General features: G+C 45.7%; 1 protein-coding gene across 50 annotated transcripts in view; it reads left to right on the top strand.

Annotated features, from left to right (window-relative positions):
* Positions 1-19707, top strand: part of LOC110506206 (neogenin) — a 216073-nt gene that overhangs the window by 194201 nt on the left and 2165 nt on the right. For 11 of the 50 annotated variants that reach the window (XM_090222992.1, XM_090222953.1, XM_090222968.1 and 8 more), the window contains exons 18-28: positions 4572-4710; positions 5322-5429; positions 5903-6097; positions 7585-7617; positions 7797-7862; positions 13714-13852; positions 15744-15982; positions 16288-16380; positions 16829-17002; positions 17727-18005; positions 19226-19356. In XM_090222992.1, the coding sequence (XP_090079118.1) occupies positions 4572-4710; positions 5322-5429; positions 5903-6097; positions 7585-7617; positions 7797-7862; positions 13714-13852; positions 15744-15982; positions 16288-16380; positions 16829-17002; positions 17727-18005; positions 19226-19356 (1596 nt within the window). The remainder of the gene's footprint in view (positions 1-4571; positions 4711-5321; positions 5430-5902; positions 6098-7584; positions 7618-7796; positions 7863-13713; positions 13853-15743; positions 15983-16287; positions 16381-16828; positions 17003-17726; positions 18006-19225; positions 19357-19707) is intronic. The other 39 variants (XM_090222964.1, XM_090222958.1, XM_090222970.1 and 36 more) reach the window with 6 other exon arrangements.

Below are 19707 nucleotides of genomic sequence, written 5' to 3'. Positions count from 1 at the left end.
CCCACCCACTAATTACATGAGGTTCAAACATCTCTCAGTCCTTCCCATATACATGCCACAGTCCTTCCCATATACATGCCACAGTCCTTCCCACAGTCCTTCCCATATACATGTCACAGTCCTTCCCCATATACATGCCACAGTCCTTGCCCATCTACATGCCACAGTCCTTCCCATCTACATGCCACAGTCCTTCCCATATACATGCCACAGTCCTTCCCACAGTCCTTCCCATATACATGCCACAGTCCTTCCCCATCTACATGCCACAGTCCTTCCCCATCTACATGCCACAGTCCTTCCCATCTACATGCCACAGTCCTTCCCATCTACATGCCACAGTCCTTCCCCATCTACATGCCACAGTCCTTCCCCATCTACATGCCACAGTCCTTCCCATCTACATGCCACAGTCCTTCCCATCTACATGCCACAGTCCTTCCCCATCTACATGCCACAGGCCTTCCCATCTACATGCCACAGTCCTTCCTCTCTACATGCCACAGTCCTTCCCCTCTACATGCCACAGTCCTTCCCCATCTACATGCCACAGTCCTTCCCCATATACATGCCACAGTCCTTCCCATCTACATGCCACAGTCCTTCCCATTTACATGCCACAGTCCTTCCCATCTACATTCCACAGTCCTTCCCATCTACATGCCACAGGCCTTCCCCTCTACATGCCACAGTCCTTCCCACAGGCCTTCCCCATCTACATGCCACAGTCCTTCCCATCTACATGCCACAGTCCTTCCCCATCTACATGCCACAGTCCTTCCTCATCTACATGCCACAGTCCTTCCCCATCTACATGCCACAGTCCTTCCCCATCTACATGCCACAGTCCTTCCCACAGGCCTTCCCCATCTACATGCCACAGTCCTTCCCACAGTCCTTCCCCATCTACATGCCACAGTCCTTCCCACAGTCCTTCCCCATCTACATGCCACAGTCCTTCCCACAGTCCTTCCCCATCTACATGCCACAGTCCTTCCCCATCTACATGCCACAGTCCTTCCCCATCTACATGCCACAGTCCTTCCCACAGGCCTTCCCCATCTACATGCCACAGTCCTTCCCACAGGCCTTCCCCATCTACATGCCACAGTCCTTCCCCATCTACATTCTACAGGCCTTCCCATCTACATGCCACAGTCCTTCCCACAGGCCTTCCCCATCTACATGCCACAGTCCTTCCCCATCTACATTCTACAGGCCTTCCCATCTACATGCCACAGGCCTTCCCACAGTCCTTCCCCATCTACATGCTACACAACAGAGATGTTCAGCACTAACGTTTATAGTCTCTCTGAAAAAGGGAATATCTTTAACAAATAAATTGCATTGATTGCACTGTCATTAGTCAGTGCACTGCATTCACTCAGGTTGTGAATGTGGCATAGTATGGTATACAACACAGAAAGACAAACCCTTCAACTAGGTGTAAGAGATGCTATAGCATCCTGCCCTAGCTCAATTAAGATCATTACTTATCTCCCTCAACAAGATTAGGTGTGTGGTGGGGGGGTCAGAATACGAATAAAGGCTGTGTTGTTTCATAGGTGGTTAAACAAGGACAAGACAGAGGTCTGGGGAATGGGGGCCTGACAATGCATTCTGAATACAGACTGTTCTGATTCAGCAGTTAGTCAATCCCTATTCTGAACATAGAGACTGCTGTATCCATCACCTAACATGGGACTGTCAAGATTCAGAATTTTTTAAATGTTTTATTTAACTAGGCAAGTCGGTTAAGAACAAATTCTTATTTACAATGACGGCCTACCAGGGAACAGTGGGTTAATTGCCTTGTTAGTCTGGTTATTGAAAGCGGATGTAGATGCTAAAAGGCTAGTCTGGTTATTGAAAGCGGATGTAGATGCTAAAAGGCTAGTCTGGTTATTGAAAGCGGATGTAGATGCTAAAAGGCTAGTCTGGTTATTGAAAGCGGATGTAGATGCTTCAAGGCTAGTCTGGAGCGACTGCAGTCACTGTTAGCGCAATGCAACACATTTAGGACAACCAGGTGATGTTGATGCTAATTAGGGGTTGGGGTCAATTGCATTTCAATTCGGTCTATCCAGGAAGTGAATTGAATTTGAGAATTGCTAAAAATCCAGTCGAAATAAATGGAGATTTTCAAGTCTGAAATTAGAATTTTGAATCATCTCCTGAATTGGCTGGATTGAAATGGAATTGACCCCAAACCTGTTAGTCACCCTGTGTTGTTTTGTAGAAAGGCATTGTTCACACTGGACAATTATTCTCACCTTGTTGTGCTCGTCCCAGCTGTCAGAAATGCCTTCCTGTTTCTCTCACACACACACACACACACACACACATACACACACACACACACACACAGCGTGTACCTACATTATTGAACAGATGGCTCCTCTCCACTCAACTAAAAGGATAGGATGTTTTTCTCTCTGTGACATCCTGGATGACAGATTTGTCTTGTTTAGTACACTACAGGACGTGGCTAGCATCACTGGGACAGGCTATTTAGAAAGCTAGGACCTAAACTAGCCTTCACCAGGAGACTCTGACTACCCAGGGTCTAGATTAGACTGCTGGGCGTAGTGAGGAAATGGGTTTAATAAAGTGATCAGAAGTATTTTCATCGCTGCTCGTCATCTTGTCTTTATTCAAACGGTGTCCACTGTTTTCATGTTATACCAACTACGTTTCAGGTGTTGTTTTGGGATAAATAGCCTTCATTTAGTTTATCCAGCATTTTTTATGTACAGAATGTATTCACACCCCTTGACTTACTCCACATTTTGTTGTTACAGCCTGAATTCAAAATTGATAACATATATATATGTATATATATAGTATTCACACCCCTGAGTCAGTACTTTTGTAGTATCACCTTTGGCAGTGATTACAGCTGTGAGTGTTTCTGGGTAAGTCTCTAAGAGCTTTCCACACGTGGATTGTATAACATTTACCCATGTATTCTTTTGTAAATTCTTCAAGCTCTGTCAAATTGGTTGTTGATCATTGCTAGACAACCATTTTCAGGTCTTGCCATTCGATTTTTAAGTATTTTAGATTTAAGTCAAAACTGCAACTCGGCCATTCGGGAACATTAACAGTCTTCTTGGTAAGCAACTCCAGTGTAGATTTGGCCTTGTGTTTTAAGGTATTGTCCTGCTGAAAGGTGAGTTCATCTCCCAGTGTCTGTTGGAAAGCAGGCTGAACCAGGTTTTCCTCAAGAATTTTGCTTGTGCTTAGCTTCATTCAGTTTCTTTTTTTATCCTGAAAAACTCCCCAGCCCTTAACAATTACTAGCATACCCATAACATGATGCAGCCACCACTATGCTTGAAAATATGTAGAGTGGTACTCAAGTATTGGATTTGCCCCAAACATACTGTTCCTAGGCCGTCATTGAAAATAAGAATTTGTTCTTAACTGACTTGCATAGTAAAATAAATAAATACATATAACACTTTATATTCAGGACAAAAATGTAATTACTTTGCTACATTTCTTGCAGTATTACTTTAGTGCCTTGTTGCAAACAGGAAACATGCTTTGGAATATTTCTATTCTGTATAGGCTTCATTCTTTTCACTCTGTTATTTAGGTTAGTAGTGTGGAGTAACTACAACGTTGTTGATCCATCCTCAGTTTTCTCCTATCACAGCCATTAAAACTCTGTTACTGTTTTAGAGTCACCATTGTCATGGTGAAATCCCTGAGCGGTTTCCTTCGTCTCCGGCAACTGAGTTAGGAAGGACGCCTGTATCTTTGTAGTGACTGGGTGTGTTGATACACGATCCAAAGTGTAATTAATAACTTCACCATGCTCAAAGGGATATTCAATATAGTTTTTTTCCTTTTTTTAATTTACCTATCTACCAATAGGTGCCCTTCTTTGCGAGGCATTGGAAAACCTCCTTGGTCTTTGTGGTTGAATCTGTGTTTGAAATTCACTGCCGACCTGAGGGACCTTACAGATAACTGTATGTGTGGGGTACAGAGATGAGGGACCTTACAGATAACTGTATGTGTGGGGTACAGAGATGAGGTAGTCATTAAACAATCATGTTAGACACTATTATTACACACAGTGAGTCCTTTCAACTTGTGTGACTTATTAAGTTAAATGAAAAGCTGAACGCTTGAAAGTCTAAGTATTCAATTTATTTGTTATGGGAAGCCTAAATAAGTTTAAGAGTAAAAATGTGTTTTTTTGTACTTTGTACTTTGACATTATGGGTTGGAAACACTCTGATGGGTTTGGTCAGTGACAAAACATCTCAATGGAATCCATGTTAAATTCAGGCTGTAACAGCAGAATGTGGAGCAGTCCAGGGGTGTGAATACTGTGAAGGCCCTGTATTATTCATGGCTCTTTATTTAAAGATGCATGGAGCAGGTTTCTGCTTTGAAGCACTCTGGTTCTGTTGGTCTTGTGGTCAAAGTCTGTACCTTCCATTATGAACTGTTTTTCTGTGTGTACTGTGTGTGTGTGTCTGCGCGTGTGTGTGTCTGCGCGTGTGTGTGTGTGTGTGTGTCTGCGCATGTGTGTGTGCCTGCGTGTGTGTTTTCAGACGGCCAACACCACCAACCTGAGCCACATGGTGACGGGCCTGAAGCCCAACACGCTCTATGAGTTCTCTGTCATGGTGACCAAGGGCCGGAGGACCAGCACCTGGAGCATGACGGCCCAGGGAACCACCTTTGAGACCAGTAAGAGCACACATACACAGGCATACCGAGTACATACACACACACACACACACACACACACACACACACACACACACATACACAGGCATACCGAGTACATACACACACACACACACACGAAAGCATCTTGAATGAAGTTTGTGTTTTAACATGACTACACAGAATATCCTGGTTCTGTCAAAGCTGATTGTCGTGGGTGTTTGTCATTGACTGCTTTTCTCTGATATGTGGCAGGTCTCCTAGTGATTAGAGCATTGGGTCAGTAACCTATAGGTTGCTAGTTCGTGTCCCAAAGGGGAAAGAAAATCAGAAAATCTGCCCTTGAGCAAGGCACTTACCCCTAATTGCTCCTGGGTCGCCAGCAATAATGTCTGATCCCATGCCGTGACCCTACTCTCTGAGGGTGTCTCAGGGGAGTGGGATATGCAAAAAACACTTTTCCATTTCAGGTTACATACACTGGTACAGGTTACACACACTGGTACAGGTTACACACACTGGTACAGGTGTCAAACAGTAATAATATAAGCAGACCCTATTTGATGTCAAAGCCAAGCGTTCCCTCATTAATGGCCTTGTTCCCATACTGACTTTCTGTTTGACTTTCACAGTTCCCAGCTCGTCCCCCAAAGATGTGACTGTGGTGAGCAAGGAGCTGAAACCACGTACCATCATAGTCAACTGGCAGCCCCCCTCAGAGGCCAATGGAAAAATCACAGGTGAGACCACACACACTCTTATCAGGTTTATTCAGAGTCAGAGAAACAAGTGGTCTGAAACAGTTCTCTAACCTTCTCCTCTCCCCCATCTACCTCTATCTCCTCTCCTCCGATCTCTCTCTCTCGCTCCTTTCCATCCATCTCCCTCCTTTCCCCTATCTCTCTCCTTTCCCCCATCTCTCTCCTTTCCCCCATCTCTCTCCTTTCCCCCATCTCTCTCCTTTCCCCCATCTCTCTCCTTTCCCCCATCTCTCTCCTTTCCCCCATCTCTCTCCTTTCCCCCATCTCTCTCCTTTCCCCATCTCTCTCCTTTCCCCCATCTCTCTCCTTTCCCCCATCTCTCTCCTTTCCCCCATCTCTCTCTCTCTCTCCTTTTCCCCATCTCTCTCCTTTCCTTTTCCCCATTTCTCTCCTTTCCCCTATCTCTCTCTCGCTCCTTTCCCCCCATCTCTCTCCCCCTATCTCTCCACTAGGCTACATAATCTACTACAGTACTGATGTGAATGCGGAGGTGCATGACTGGGTGATAGAGCCGGTGGTGGGCAACAGGTTGACCCACCAGATCCAGGAGCTGACTCTGGACACCACCTACTACTTCAAGATCCAGGCCCGTAACTCCAAGGGCATGGGCCCAATGTCAGAGGCCGTACACTTCCGCACCCCCAAGAGTAAGTGTGGGGGGGGGGGGGTCCCTGGAGGTTGATAGGCTCTGAAAGGGGGGAGGGGGGGGGGGGGGGGGGGGGATTCCTGGAGGTTGAAAGGCTCTGAAAGGGGGGGGGGGATCCCTGGAGGTTGATAGGCTCTGAAAGGGGGGGGGGGGGTCCCTGGAGGTTGATAGGCTCAGAAAGGGGGGGGGGGGATCCCTGGAGAGTGATAGGCTCTGAAAGGGGGGGGGGATCCCTGGAGGTTGATAGGCTCTGAAAGGGGGGGGGGGGGATCCCTGGAGGTTGATAGGCTCTGAAAGGGGGGGGGGATCCCTGGAGGTTGATAGGCTCTGAAAGGGGGGGGGGGATCCCTGGAGGTTTATAGGCTCTGAAAGGGGGGGGGGGGGATCCCTGGAGGTTGATAGGCTCTGAAAGGGGGGGGGGGGATCCCTGGAGGTTAATAGGCTCTGAAAGGGGGGGGGGGGATCCCTGGAGGTTGATAGGCTCTGAAAGGTTGAACGTTGGGATGATTGTATTAAATGTTCTTATTGGTTGAGTTATTAATATGCGTTATGATGGGCTGAATGGTCAAGATTCAAATGATTATCTTAGCTTCTCTTCACTGTAGCTGGCTGCATTCTCAATCCCTTTTCTATAGATGCTGGTAAAGAACATACCATTCTGTTGAGCCGAGCCTGCCCTCTCTCCTGCTCTCGCTCTCTTTCTCGCTCTTTCTTTCGCTCTTTCTTTCTTTCGCTCTCTTTCTTTCTTTCTTTCTCTCTCAATCTCTCCTAATCTCTCCCTCTCCCCTCTCTCTCTGTCTCTCTCTCCTTTATTGATGCTCACACCTGCTTGCCTTACCCCTCCAATGCTGTACCCTTTACCCCTCTCTCTACCACCCTCTCTCTCTACCCCCTCTCTCTCTACCCCCTCTCTCTCTACCCCCCTCTCTCTCTATCCCCCTCTCTCTATCCCCCTCTCTCTATCCCCCTCTCTCTATCCCCCTCTCTCTATCCCCCTCTCTCTATCCCCCTCTCTCTACCCCCTTCTCTCTCTACCCCCTTCTCTCTCTACCCCCTTCTCTCTCTACCCCCTTCTCTCTCTACCCCCTTCTCTCTCTACCCCCCTCTCTCTCTACCCCCCTCTCTCTCTACCCCCCCTTCTCTCTCTACCCCCTCTCTCTCTACCCCCCCCTCTCTCTCTACCCCCCCCTCTCTCTCTATCCCCCTTCTCTCTCTACCCCCCTCTCTCTCTCTACCCCCCTCTCTCTCTCTACCCCCCTCTCTCTCTCTACCCCCCTCTCTCTCTCTACCCCCCCTCTCTCTCTCTACGCCCCTCTCTCTCTCTACACCCCTCTCTCTCTCTACCCCCTCCTTTCTCGCTCTACCCCCTCCTTTCTCGCTCTACCCCCCCCTTTCTCTCTCCTTCTCCCACTGCTCTCCTTAACTCCTCTAACCAGTGTTTGCTTTGTATTTTCTCTCCCTGGCTACTGTCTCCTTTGGCCTGTTTAGCTGAATCCTCTGACAAAATGGCTAATGACCAAGGTAATTCCCTCTTCCCTTCCATTCACTTCTTCTCAATGACTGATTGACTGTGCAGATTGTGTTCTTTTTCCTCACTCACGTGCCTAAAGCCCTTCATCTGCGTTCTGGTAAGGTGAAATAAGTCAGGTAGTATTTAATTAACTGGGTGTAATAACTGCTGGTTTTGTCTCCTCTCTCAGCCAATTTGCCAGTTAAACCAGGAAGTAACCAACCACCTCTTGACCATGGCTTTGGGTCTTCACACGGTAATGGCCTTTTCAGGTCACCATTGTCCATTCTGATTTGATCCACTCAATTGGCTGCAGTGTGGGTACATTTCATTCCACCTCCATAAATGGATGTTAGTGTGAATAGGGCTTTGTTCAGTTCCATGGTACATTGGATTCATTTCTGGACCGAAGCTGAACTGGAATTGACACCAATTCTGCATTGAGCACTAATGTGTTTCTCAGCTAAGAGAGTGTGCAGGAACTGAACAAAGCCCTATTCACATAAGTAGCACTTTATTTGGATAGTTCTAAGTAGATGGTTTGTAGATGTTCAACTGTCAACATCTGAACTAACCCTTATCCTAACCTTAACCTTTACCTTAACCCTAGCCCTAGCACTAACCTTAACCTTTACCTTAACCCTTATCCTAACCTTAACCTTTACCTTAACCCTTATCCTAACCTTAACCTTAACCCTTATCCTAACCTTTACCTTAATTAACCCTTATCCTAACCTTAACCTTTACCTTAACCCTTATCCTAACCTTAACCCTTATCCTAACCTTAACCTTTACCTTAACCCTTATTCTAACCTTAACCTTTACCTTAACCCTTATCCTAACCTTTACCTTAACCCTTATCCTAACCTTAACCTTTACCTTAACCCTTATCCTAACCTTAACCTTAACCCTTATCCTAACCTTAACCCTTATCCTAACCTTAACCTTTACCTTAACCCTTATCCTAACCTTAACCTTAACCCTTATCCTAACCTTAACCTTTACCTTAACCCTTATCCTAACCTTAACCTTTACCTTAACCCTTATCCTAACCTTAACCTTTACCTTAACCCTTATCCTAACCTTTACCTTAACCCTTATCCTAACCTTTACCTTAACCTTTACCTTTACCTTAACCCTTATCCTAACCTTAACCTTAACCTTTACCTTAACCCTTATCCTAAACTTAACCTTAACCTTTACCTTAACCCTTATCCTAAACTTAACCTTAACCTTTACCTTTACCTTAACCCTTATCCTAACCTTTACCTTAACCTTTACCTTTACCTTAACCCTTATCCTAACCTTTACCTTAACCCTTATCCTAGCCCTAAACTTAACCTTTACCTTAACCCTTATCCTAGCCCTAAACTTAACCTTAACCCTTATCCTAGCCCTAAACTTAACCTTTACCTTAACCCTTACCCTAACCCTAACCCTGAACTTAACCTTTACCTTAACCCTTATCCTAACCCTAAACTTAACCTTTACCTTAACCCTTATCCTAACCTTTACCTTAACCCTTATCCTAGCCCTAAACTTAACCTTTACCTTAACCCTTATCCTAGCCCTAAACTTAACCTTTACCTTAACCCTTACCCTAACCCTAACCCTAAACCTGAACTTAACCTTTACCTTTACCTTAACCCTTGCCCTAGCCCTAACCCTGAACTTAACCTTTACCTTAACCCTTATCCTAACCCTAAACTTAACCTTTACCTTAACCCTTACCCTAGCCCTAACCCTGAACTTAACCTTTACCTTAACCCTTATCCTAACCCTGAACTTAACCTTTACCTTTACCTTTATCCTAACCCTAAACTTAACCTTGACCCTTATCCTAACCCTAAACTTAACCTTAACCCTAGCCCTAACCCTAAACTTAACCTTAACCCTTATCCTAACCCTAAACTGAACCCTAACCCTTACCCTAACCCTAAACTTAACCTTTACCTTTACCTTTACCTTAACCCTAAACTTAACCTTTACCCTAACCCTAAACTTAACCTTTACCTTAACCCTTACCCTTACCCTAACCCTAAACTTAACCTTTACCTTAACCCTTATCCTAACCCTGAAATTAACCTTTACCTTAACCCTTACCCTAACCCTAACCTTTACCTTAACCCTTATCCTAGCCCTAAACTTAACCTTTACCTTAACCCTTATCCTAACCCTAAACTTATCCTTTACCTTAACCCTTACCCTAGCCCTAAACTTAACCTTTACCTTAACCCTTACCCTAACCCTAACCCTGAACTTAACCTTTACCCTAACCCTAAACTTAACCTTTACCTTAACCCTTACCCTAGCTCTAAACTTAACCTTTACCTTAACCCTTACCCTAACCCTAACCTTTACCTTTACCTTAACCCTTACCTTAACCCTAAACTTAACCTTTACCTTAACCCTTACCCTAGCCCTAACCCTGAACTTAACCTTTACCTTAACTCTTATCCTAAGCCTAAACTTAACCTTTACCTTAACTCTTACCCTAGCTCTAAACTTAACCTTTACCTTAACCCTTATCCTAACCCTAAACTTAACCTTTACCTTAACCCTTACCCTAACCCTGAACTTAACCTTTACCTTAACCCTTATCCTAACCCTAAACTTAACCTTTACCTTAACCCTTATCCTAACCCTAAACTTAACCTTTACCTTAACCCTTACCCTAACCCTGAACTTAACCTTTACCTTAACCCTTATCCTAACCCTAACCCTAACCTTTACCTTAACCCTTATCCTAACCCTAAACTTAACCTTTACCTTAACCCTTACCCTAGCCCTAAACTTAACCTTTACCTTAACCCTTACCCTAACCCTAAACTTAACCTTTACCTTAACCCTTACCCTAGCCCTAAACTTAACCTTTACCTTAACCCTTACCCTAACCCTGAACTTAACGCTTATCCTAACCCTTAACTTAACCTTTACCTTAACCCTTATCCTAACCCTAAACTTAACCTTTACCTTTACCTTAACCCTAGCCCTAACCCTGAACTTAACCTTTACCTTAACCCTTAAACCTAACCCTTACCTTTACCTTAACCCTTACCCTAAACTTAACCTTTACCTTAACCCTTACCCTAACCCTGAACTTAACCTTTACATGAACCCTTATCCTAACCCTAATCTTAACCTTTACCTTAACCCTTACCCTAACCCTGAGCTTAACCTTTACCTTAACCCTTAAACCTAACCCTTACCTTTACCTTAACCCTAGCCCTAACCCTGAACTTAACCTTTACCTTAACCCTTAAACCTAACCCTTACCTTTACCTTAACCCTTACCCTAAACTTAACCTTTACCTTAACCCTTACCCTAACCCTAGTCCTAAACTTAACATTTTCCTAGCCCTAACCCTAAACTTAACCTTTACCCTGATCCTAAACTTAACCTTTACCCTAACCCTTAGCCCTAACCCTAAACTTAACCCTTACTCTAGCCCTTGCCCTAATCCTAAACTTAACATTTACCTTAACCCTTGCCCTAACCCTTTACCTTTACCTTAACCCTTGCCCTAACCCTAAACTTAACCTTTACCTTAACCCTTGCCCTAAACTTCACCTTAACCCTTAACCTAGCCCTAAACTTAACCTTTACCTTAACCCTAGCCCTAAACAGAACCTTTACCCTGACCCTAAACTTAACCTTTACCTTAACCCTAGCCCTAAACTTAACCATTACCCTGACCCTAAACTTAACCTTTACCTTAACCCTAGCCCTAAACGGAACCTTTACTTGAATCCTTACCCTAGCCCTTATCCTAACCCTAAACGGAACCTTTACTTTAATCCTTACCCTAACCCTTAACTTAACCTTTACCTTAACCCTTATCCTAACCCTAAACTTAACCTTTACCTTTACCTTAACCCTAGCCCTAACCCTGAACTTAACCTTTACCTTAACCCTTAAACCTAACCCTTACCTTTACCTTAACCCTTACCCTAAACTTAACCTTTACCTTAACCCTTACCCTAACCCTGAACTTAACCTTTACATGAACCCTTATCCTAACCCTAATCTTAACCTTTACCTTAACCCTTACCCTAACCCTGAGCTTAACCTTTACCTTAACCCTTAAACCTAACCCTTACCTTTACCTTAACCCTAGCCCTAACCCTGAACTTAACCTTTACCTTAACCCTTACCCTAAACTTAACCTTTACCTTAACCCTTACCCTAACCCTAGTCCTAAACTTAACATTTTCCTAGCCCTAACCCTAAACTTAACCTTTACCCTGATCCTAAACTTAACCTTTACCCTAACCCTTAGCCCTAACCCTAAACTTAACCCTTACTCTAGCCCTTGCCCTAATCCTAAACTTAACATTTACCTTAACCCTTGCCCTAACCCTTTACCTTTACCTTAACCCTTGCCCTAACCCTAAACTTAACCTTTACCTTAACCCTTGCCCTAAACTTCACCTTAACCCTTAACCTAGCCCTAAACTTAACCTTTACCTTAACCCTAGCCCTAAACAGAACCTTTACCCTGACCCTAAACTTAACCTTTACCTTAACCCTAGCCCTAAACTTAACCATTACCCTGACCCTAAACTTAACCTTTACCTTAACCCTAGCCCTAAACGGAACCTTTACTTGAATCCTTACCCTAGCCCTTATCCTAACCCTAAACGGAACCTTTACTTTAATCCTTACCCTTGCCCTAAACTTAACCTTTACTTTAATCCTTACCCTAGCCCTAAACTTAACCTTTACTTTAATCCTTACCCTAGCCCTTATCCTGACCCTAAACTTAACATTTACCTTAACCCTAGCCCTAAACGGAACCTTTACCTTAACCCTTACCCTAGCCCTTATCCTAACCCTAAACTGAACCTTTACTTTAATCCTTACCCTAGCCCTAAACGTAACCTTTACTTTAATCCTTACCCTAGCCCTTATCCTAACCCTAAACTTAACATTTACCTTAACCCTAGCCCTAAACGGAACCTTTACCTTAACCCTTACCCTAGCCCTTATCCTAACCCTAAACAGAACCTTTACTTTAATACTTACCCTAGCCCTTATTCTAACCCTAAACGGAACCTTTACTTTAATCCTCATCTTAACCCTAAACTTAAACTTTACTTTAATCCTTACCCTAGCCCTTATCCTAACCCTAAACAGAACCTTTACTTTAATCCTTACCCTAGCCCTAAACATAACCTTTACTTTAATCCTTATCCTAACCCTAAACAGAACCTTTACTTTAATCCTTACCCTAGCCCTAAGCCCTAAACGTAACCTTTACTTTAATCCTTACCCTAGCCCTTATCCTAACCCTAAACAGAACCTTTACCTTAACCCTTACCCTAGCCCTTATACTAACCCTAAACAGAACCTTTACTTTAATCCTTACCCTAGCCCTTATTCTAGCCCTAAACGGAACCTTTACCTTAACCCTTACCCTAGCCCTTATACTAACCCTAAACAGAACCTTTACTTTAATCCTTACCCTAGCCCTTATACTAACCCTAAACAGAACCTTTACTTTAATCCTTACCCTAGCCCTAAACGTAACCTTTACTTTAATCCTTACCCTAGCCCTTATCCTAACCCTAAACAGAACCTTTACTTTAATCCTTACCCTAGCCCTTATTCTAACCCTAAACGGAACCTTTACTTTAATCCTCATCTTAACCCTAAACTTAAACTTTACTTTAATCCTTACCCTAGCCCTTATCCTAACCCTAAACGGAACCTTTAATCCTTACCCTAGCCCTAAACTTAACCCTTACTCTAACCCTTACTCTAACATTCACCTTAACCCACATTCTAAACCTAACCTTAGCAAGCAGTTGCTTATCAACAGATAGTTTGTTGATAGTGTGACCATCCATGGAGCATCTATATGGGACTATCCACATAAAATGGGACAGAAGTAATTCATGAAATGTAATCTAACCCAAACCCCTTATACAAGTCTCCTATTGGTCTGAAATATTAGTCATCATTCTAAAAGAAGTGTAATGGGAAATTAATGAATGAACACACAAATTAATTGTTAAATATGCTATTTGATCTCCAATGAGGACATTAATTATTATGTGGATAAATAGGATTTTCTTTCTCACCTCTCTGGTCCATTTTGTTCCAGGAAAACCAGGAATTACAGGAAGTGGGGACAACCACATCCTGGTCATCGTCGTCATCATCTCTGTGGGAGCGTTCACCATCATTGTGGTGGTTGTGGGGGCCTTCCTCTGCACACGACGCACCACCTCCCACCAGAAAAAGTGAGCTGGTGCGCTGTAGCAATAATGTCTCTTAGGTCACTAATGTCCCAGCCAATACCAGACCAACAACACAGGGTTATAACACACACAATACCTGAGAGGAGCAGGAATGTCTGCTTTCCTTTTTCCACCTACCTTTCCTTCTGTCATCTTTCACTTTCCTTTCCCTACCACTTAATTTGATTCCCCCTTTTCAACCGACATCACCCCTCCCTTCAACCGACAACACCCCCCCCTTCAACCGACATCACCCCCCTTCAACCGACAACACCCCCCCTTCAACCGACAACACCCCCCCTTCAACCGACATCACCCCCCCTTCAACCGACATCACCCCCCCTTCAACCGACATCACCTCCCCTTCAACCGACATCACCCCCCCTTCAACCGACATCACCCCCCCCTTCAACCGACATCACCCCCCCCTTCAACCGACATCACCCCCCCTTCAACCGACATCACCCCCCCTTCAACCGACATCACCCCCCCTTCAACCGACAACACCCCCCCTTCAACCGACAACACCCCCCCTTCAACCGACATCACCCCCCCTTCAACCGACATCACCCCCCCTTCAACCGACAACACCCCCCCTTCAACCGACAACACCCCCCCTTCAACCGACAACACCCCCCCTTCAACCGACAACACCCCCCCTTCAACCGACAACACCCCCCCCCTTCAACCGACAACACCCCCCCTCAACCGACATCACCCCCCCCTCAACCGACATCACCCCCCCTCAACCGACATCACCCCCCCTCAACCGACATCACCCCCCCTTCAACCGACATCACTCCCCCTTCAACCGACATCACCCCCCTCCCCCCTTCAACCGACATCACCCCCCTCCCCCCTTCAACCGACATCACCCCCCCCCCCCCTTCAACCGACATCACCCCCCCTTTATTGCTGGTGGCCAGTAATAAACTGGTCCTGAACATCTCCAAAACTAAGAGCATTGTATTAGCTACAAATCATTCCCTAAGTTCTAGACCTCAGCTGAATCTAGTAATTTAATGGTGTGGTTGTTGAACAGGTTGAGGAGACTAAATTACTTGGCGTTACTTTAGACTGTAAACTGTCATGGTCAAAACATATAGATTCAATGGTTGTAAAGATGGGGAGAGGTCTAGCCATAATAAAGAGATGCTCTGCTTTTTTGACACCACACTCAGCAAGTTCTGCAGGCTCTAGTTTTATCTTATCTTGATTATTGTCCAGTCGTGTGGTCCAGTGCTGCAAGAAGGACCTAGTTAAGCTGCAGCTGGTCCAGAACAGAGCTGCACATTTTGCTCTTAATTGTAATCAGAGGGCTGATATAAATACTATGCATGCCAGTCTCTTGGCTAATAGTTTTTATAAGAAACATTAATGTGTTGGAAATCCCAAATTGTTTGCATAGTCAACTTACACACAGCTCTGACACACACACTTACCCCACCAGACATGCCACCAGGGGTCTTTTCACAGTCCCCAAATCCAGAACAAATTCAAGAAAGCGTACAGTATTATATAGAGCCATTATTGCATGGAACTTCCTTCCATTTCATATAGCTCAAATGAACAGCAAACCTGGTTTCGAAAAAACTAATAAATCAACACCTCATCGGCAAAATAACGCTCCCCTATTAGACCTTGTTAGCTTGTCAATGCATTGCTATGTAGGCTACGTCTGCCTTTAAAAAAAATATGTATGTAGTTCTGTCCTTGATCTGTTCTTGTCTATTAGTGTTCTGTATTATGTCATTCTGTATTATGTCATTCTGTATTATGTTTTGTGTGGACCCCAGGAAGAGTAGCTGCTGCTTTTGCAACAGTTAACAGGGATCCACCTCCCCCTTTTCAGCTGACATCTCAACCCCCCCCTTTCCTCTTCTCTAACCCATAGGAAGCGGGCTGCCTCCAAGTCGTCCAACAGCTCCCACAAGTACAAGGGAAACTCCAAGGACCTGAAGCCTCCAGACCTATGGATCCACCACGAGCGGCTGGAGCTCAAGCCCATTGACAAGTCCCCCGAGCCCAACCCGGTGATGACTGACACCCCCATCCCCCGCACCTCGCAGGACATCAACCCCGTGGACCCCAGCCTGGACAACAGCCTGCTGCAGAGACGGAACTCCTACCGAGGTCAGATTGATGTAGTCAGTTTGGGGATTCCTTTGTCTGTGTTTTGAAGAGGCAGTGTCTTTGTCGTTGTCATGCTAAACATTTCCTGCTTTTCATACATTTAACATTTCATACATTGTGTTTAGAGGGAAGAATCATCACTAACCAAACACAGCCTCACGACTGAGTCACAGATTTCTCTCAGGAGCCAGATTACCAAATCCTTCGATTGTTCCTGTCAATCCAAGAACAGTTAGTTACATTTTCAGACGTTCTTCATTCAGAGTCACTACCAATAGTGATCAAGGAAAAACTCTGACTTGCAGGCCACGAATCAGAAGACAGCATATCTGCGCTGGCAGGGCGCCGGGGGATGCGGCCTAAAATGATGATGCCCTTCGATACGCAGCCCCCCCAGCGTAAGTGTGTGTTTGAGATCTGTGCTCTCATTGGTCAATACACTGAGGTCAATAGATTATTTACCACTCAGACTATCGTACTGTTCAGCTGAAAGGAAAAGAATATGCTGGTTTCTCCCTCCCTTGATAATGCACTACAGTCAATAGACTGAGCGCACTACAGTCACCATGTGGTTCTATAGGATCTGTTTCTATATTTTAACCTTCATCTCATTTCAGTTTAACACATTCATTCACTACCAAATTATGCTGCCAATTCAAATGTCCATCAGACGCACTCTGTGGAGTTATTGTATACGTGTGTATGGTTAAATACTACTGCTTTATGGTGTCACTATGAACCTGGTGTGTGTGTGTGTGTGTGTGTGTGTTTGAACAGCGCTGCTTCCCCATCCCTTCGTCAGCACGGCTGGTTAAATGTTGTCTCTGTGTGTGTGTCCATTCACAGCCGTGATTAGCGCTCACCCCATCCATTCCCTTGATAACCATCACCACCATTATCACACGGGCAGCCTGGCATCCCCGACACGCAGCTACCTCCATCACCACCAGGGCAGTGCCCACCTGCGCCCGCACGCCTGCGCCACCCCCATCTCCTATCTAGACATGGTGGGCTCCACAGGTGAGAGACCGCTGCCGCCCGCAGGATGGAGGAGGGATTACAAGCGGGCAGCGCCAAGGGCCCACCTGGTCGTTCTGTCTGTCTTTCTGGCCTGATTTTGAGGAAGAACACAGGAGCATTATCTTTCATCTTCATGTCCATCCTCTTATCTGTGGGTCCACTGTGGGGCTGTCACATCCTCTTATCTGTGGGTCCACTGTGGGGCTGTCACATCCTCTTATCTGTGGGTCCACTGTGGGGCTGTCACATCCTCTTATCTGTGGGTCCACTGTGGGGCTGTCACATCCTCTTATATGTGGGGCTGTCACATCCTTTTAACTGTGGGTCCACTGTGGGGCTGTCACATCCTCTTATCTGTGGGTCCACTGTGGGGCTGTCACATCCTCTTATCTGTGGAGCAGTCTCATTTCATTGTTCTTGTGGCCTTGTCCACTATTCACTCGCCGATACTCATTAGTGTGTGACTTGCCTAGTTAAATAAAGGTCAATAGTAATTTATAATACATGAAACCAGTCATGACACCTTTGAGTGTTGCAGAACCAAACAACCTTGATAACACATTTATTCCATATTTTCCACCAAACTCATCAGGCTTCATCCTGACGTTGATACTATCGCCTCTTATTTATGGACACAACCACTCTAGAACCCAGGCTATACACATACTGTCTCAAACACACCATCCACTGACCTGTCCCCCCCACACTCCTTTTGTGACTGCAGAGTCGGTGAGGAACACCCCCAGCACAGAGCCCCTCCCACCCCAGGCCCAGCCCCCCTGCCAAGCCGAGCACCAGCACCCGGAACCCGAGGGCAGCTACCAAGACTCCACGGCCACCGACGATGAACCCAGCGCCAGCGGCAGCTACTGCAGCGCCGGCCAGCCCCCCACCGCCCACGTGCGCCCCACTCACCCCCTCAAGAGCTTTGCCGTGCCCGCCAACCCCGCCGCCATCTTCGAGTCGCCCGCCCTGCCCAGCATGCCGCTGCTTACTCAGACTGGTGAGGAGCACATACTCGCATGCATACATGCACACCATGCATTAGGACAGGCGTATGTACACATACAGGTAACTGCCAAAATAAAGGAAACACCAACACAGTGTCTTAATAGGGCGTAGGGCCACCAAGAGCCACCAGAACAGCTTCAATGCACCTTGACATAGAGTTCCAGACACTTGTAGAATCTATTGGAGGGATGTGACACCGGTCTTTTTTTTTTTACCCCTTTTTTCTCCCCAATTCCGTGGTATCCAATTAGTAGTAGTCTTGTCTCATCGCTACAACTCCCGTACGGGCTTGGGAGAGACGAAGGTCGAGGTCCTCCGAAACAACCCAACCAAGCCGCACTGCTTCTTGACACAACGCACATCCAACCCGGAAGCCAGCCGCACCAATGTGTCAGAGGAAACACCATACACCTGGCGACCCGGTCAGCGTGCACTGCGGCCGGCCCGCCACAGGAGTGCGCGATGAGACAAGGACATCACTGCCGGCCAAACTCTCTCTCCCATAGAGCCAATTGTGCGTTGCCCCATGGACCTCCCGGTCACGGCTGGCTGCGACAGAGCCTGGGCTCGAACCCAGAATCTCTGGTGACACAGCTAGGTCTGCGATGCAGTGCCTTAGACCACAGTGCCACCTGGGAGGCGTGACACCGTTCTTCCACTAGAAATGCAATAGTTTGGTGTTTTGTTGATGGTGGAAAACGCTGTCAGGTGCCGCTGCAGAATCTCCCATAAGTGTTGGATTGGGTTGAGATCCGGTGACTGACACACACACGCACATACACACACACACACACACACACACACACACACACACACACACACACCCTATGCTCCTTTGATACACCTGTTTCAAAGTCACTGAGATCTCTTCTTCCATCCATGGTAGCCAAAATAACAGGCAACTGTAGACACCCTAAGAATGATGGGATGTTAATTGCTTAATTAACTCAGAACCTGCTTACAATATACTTTGTATCCCTCATTTACTCAAGTGTTTCCTTTATTTGGGCAGTTTTCTGTACATGTTTTACACTCCCAAACTGCAGATGAACATACACTGTTGGTAGAGCTTCTTGAGAAAGGAAAGGAAACACATTTAATGAAGATGACTTGTGATTCCCTCTAACTATCAATCCCTTTGGAACTGTGTCTGTCCTGTCTCTGTCTCTCTTTCTGTCTGTATCTCGGTCTCTCTCTCCATCTGTATCTCAGGGCCCCAGCTCCACTCAGTAAAGACAGCCTCCATCGGCACCCTGGGCAGGGTCCGCCCCCCCATGTCAGTCACGGTGCCCAGTGCGCCAGACGTGCCCGAGACCAGCAAGATGCTGGAGGATGTAGACAGTGTGAGTACTGCTCCCCCCAGGTCTTAGTGTAGAAAGGCTACAACATGCCAATGTCTGATTATGACTGTTAAATCAGCTGGCATATCATGTAATGTTGGTTGTTATTGTAGTTTACACACACTTTAAATACAGGAAGTACACATGAATTACTATGTCATGTTGGGGTAAAAACTGGTCATAGATCAATCAAACCCATTGAACTAGTGAATTTATTCCAAGAGCATGTCATGTTTCTTTTTGGACACAATCCTAAATGACATTGACATGGATATTAATCACATTTCTGTTTCTTTTCTCTCTTTATTCTTTGCAACTTGTTGCCTCCCTCACTGTTTTATGGTGTTATCGTTG

This window comes from Oncorhynchus mykiss, chromosome 26, assembly GCF_057628025.1.
Source record: "Oncorhynchus mykiss isolate SJ-2025 chromosome 26, ASM5762802v1, whole genome shotgun sequence".
NCBI classification, from domain to species: Eukaryota; Metazoa; Chordata; class Actinopteri; order Salmoniformes; family Salmonidae; genus Oncorhynchus; species Oncorhynchus mykiss.
The sequence above is the reverse complement of the archived record's forward strand: the minus strand, read 5'-3'. Positions and strand labels throughout refer to the sequence as shown.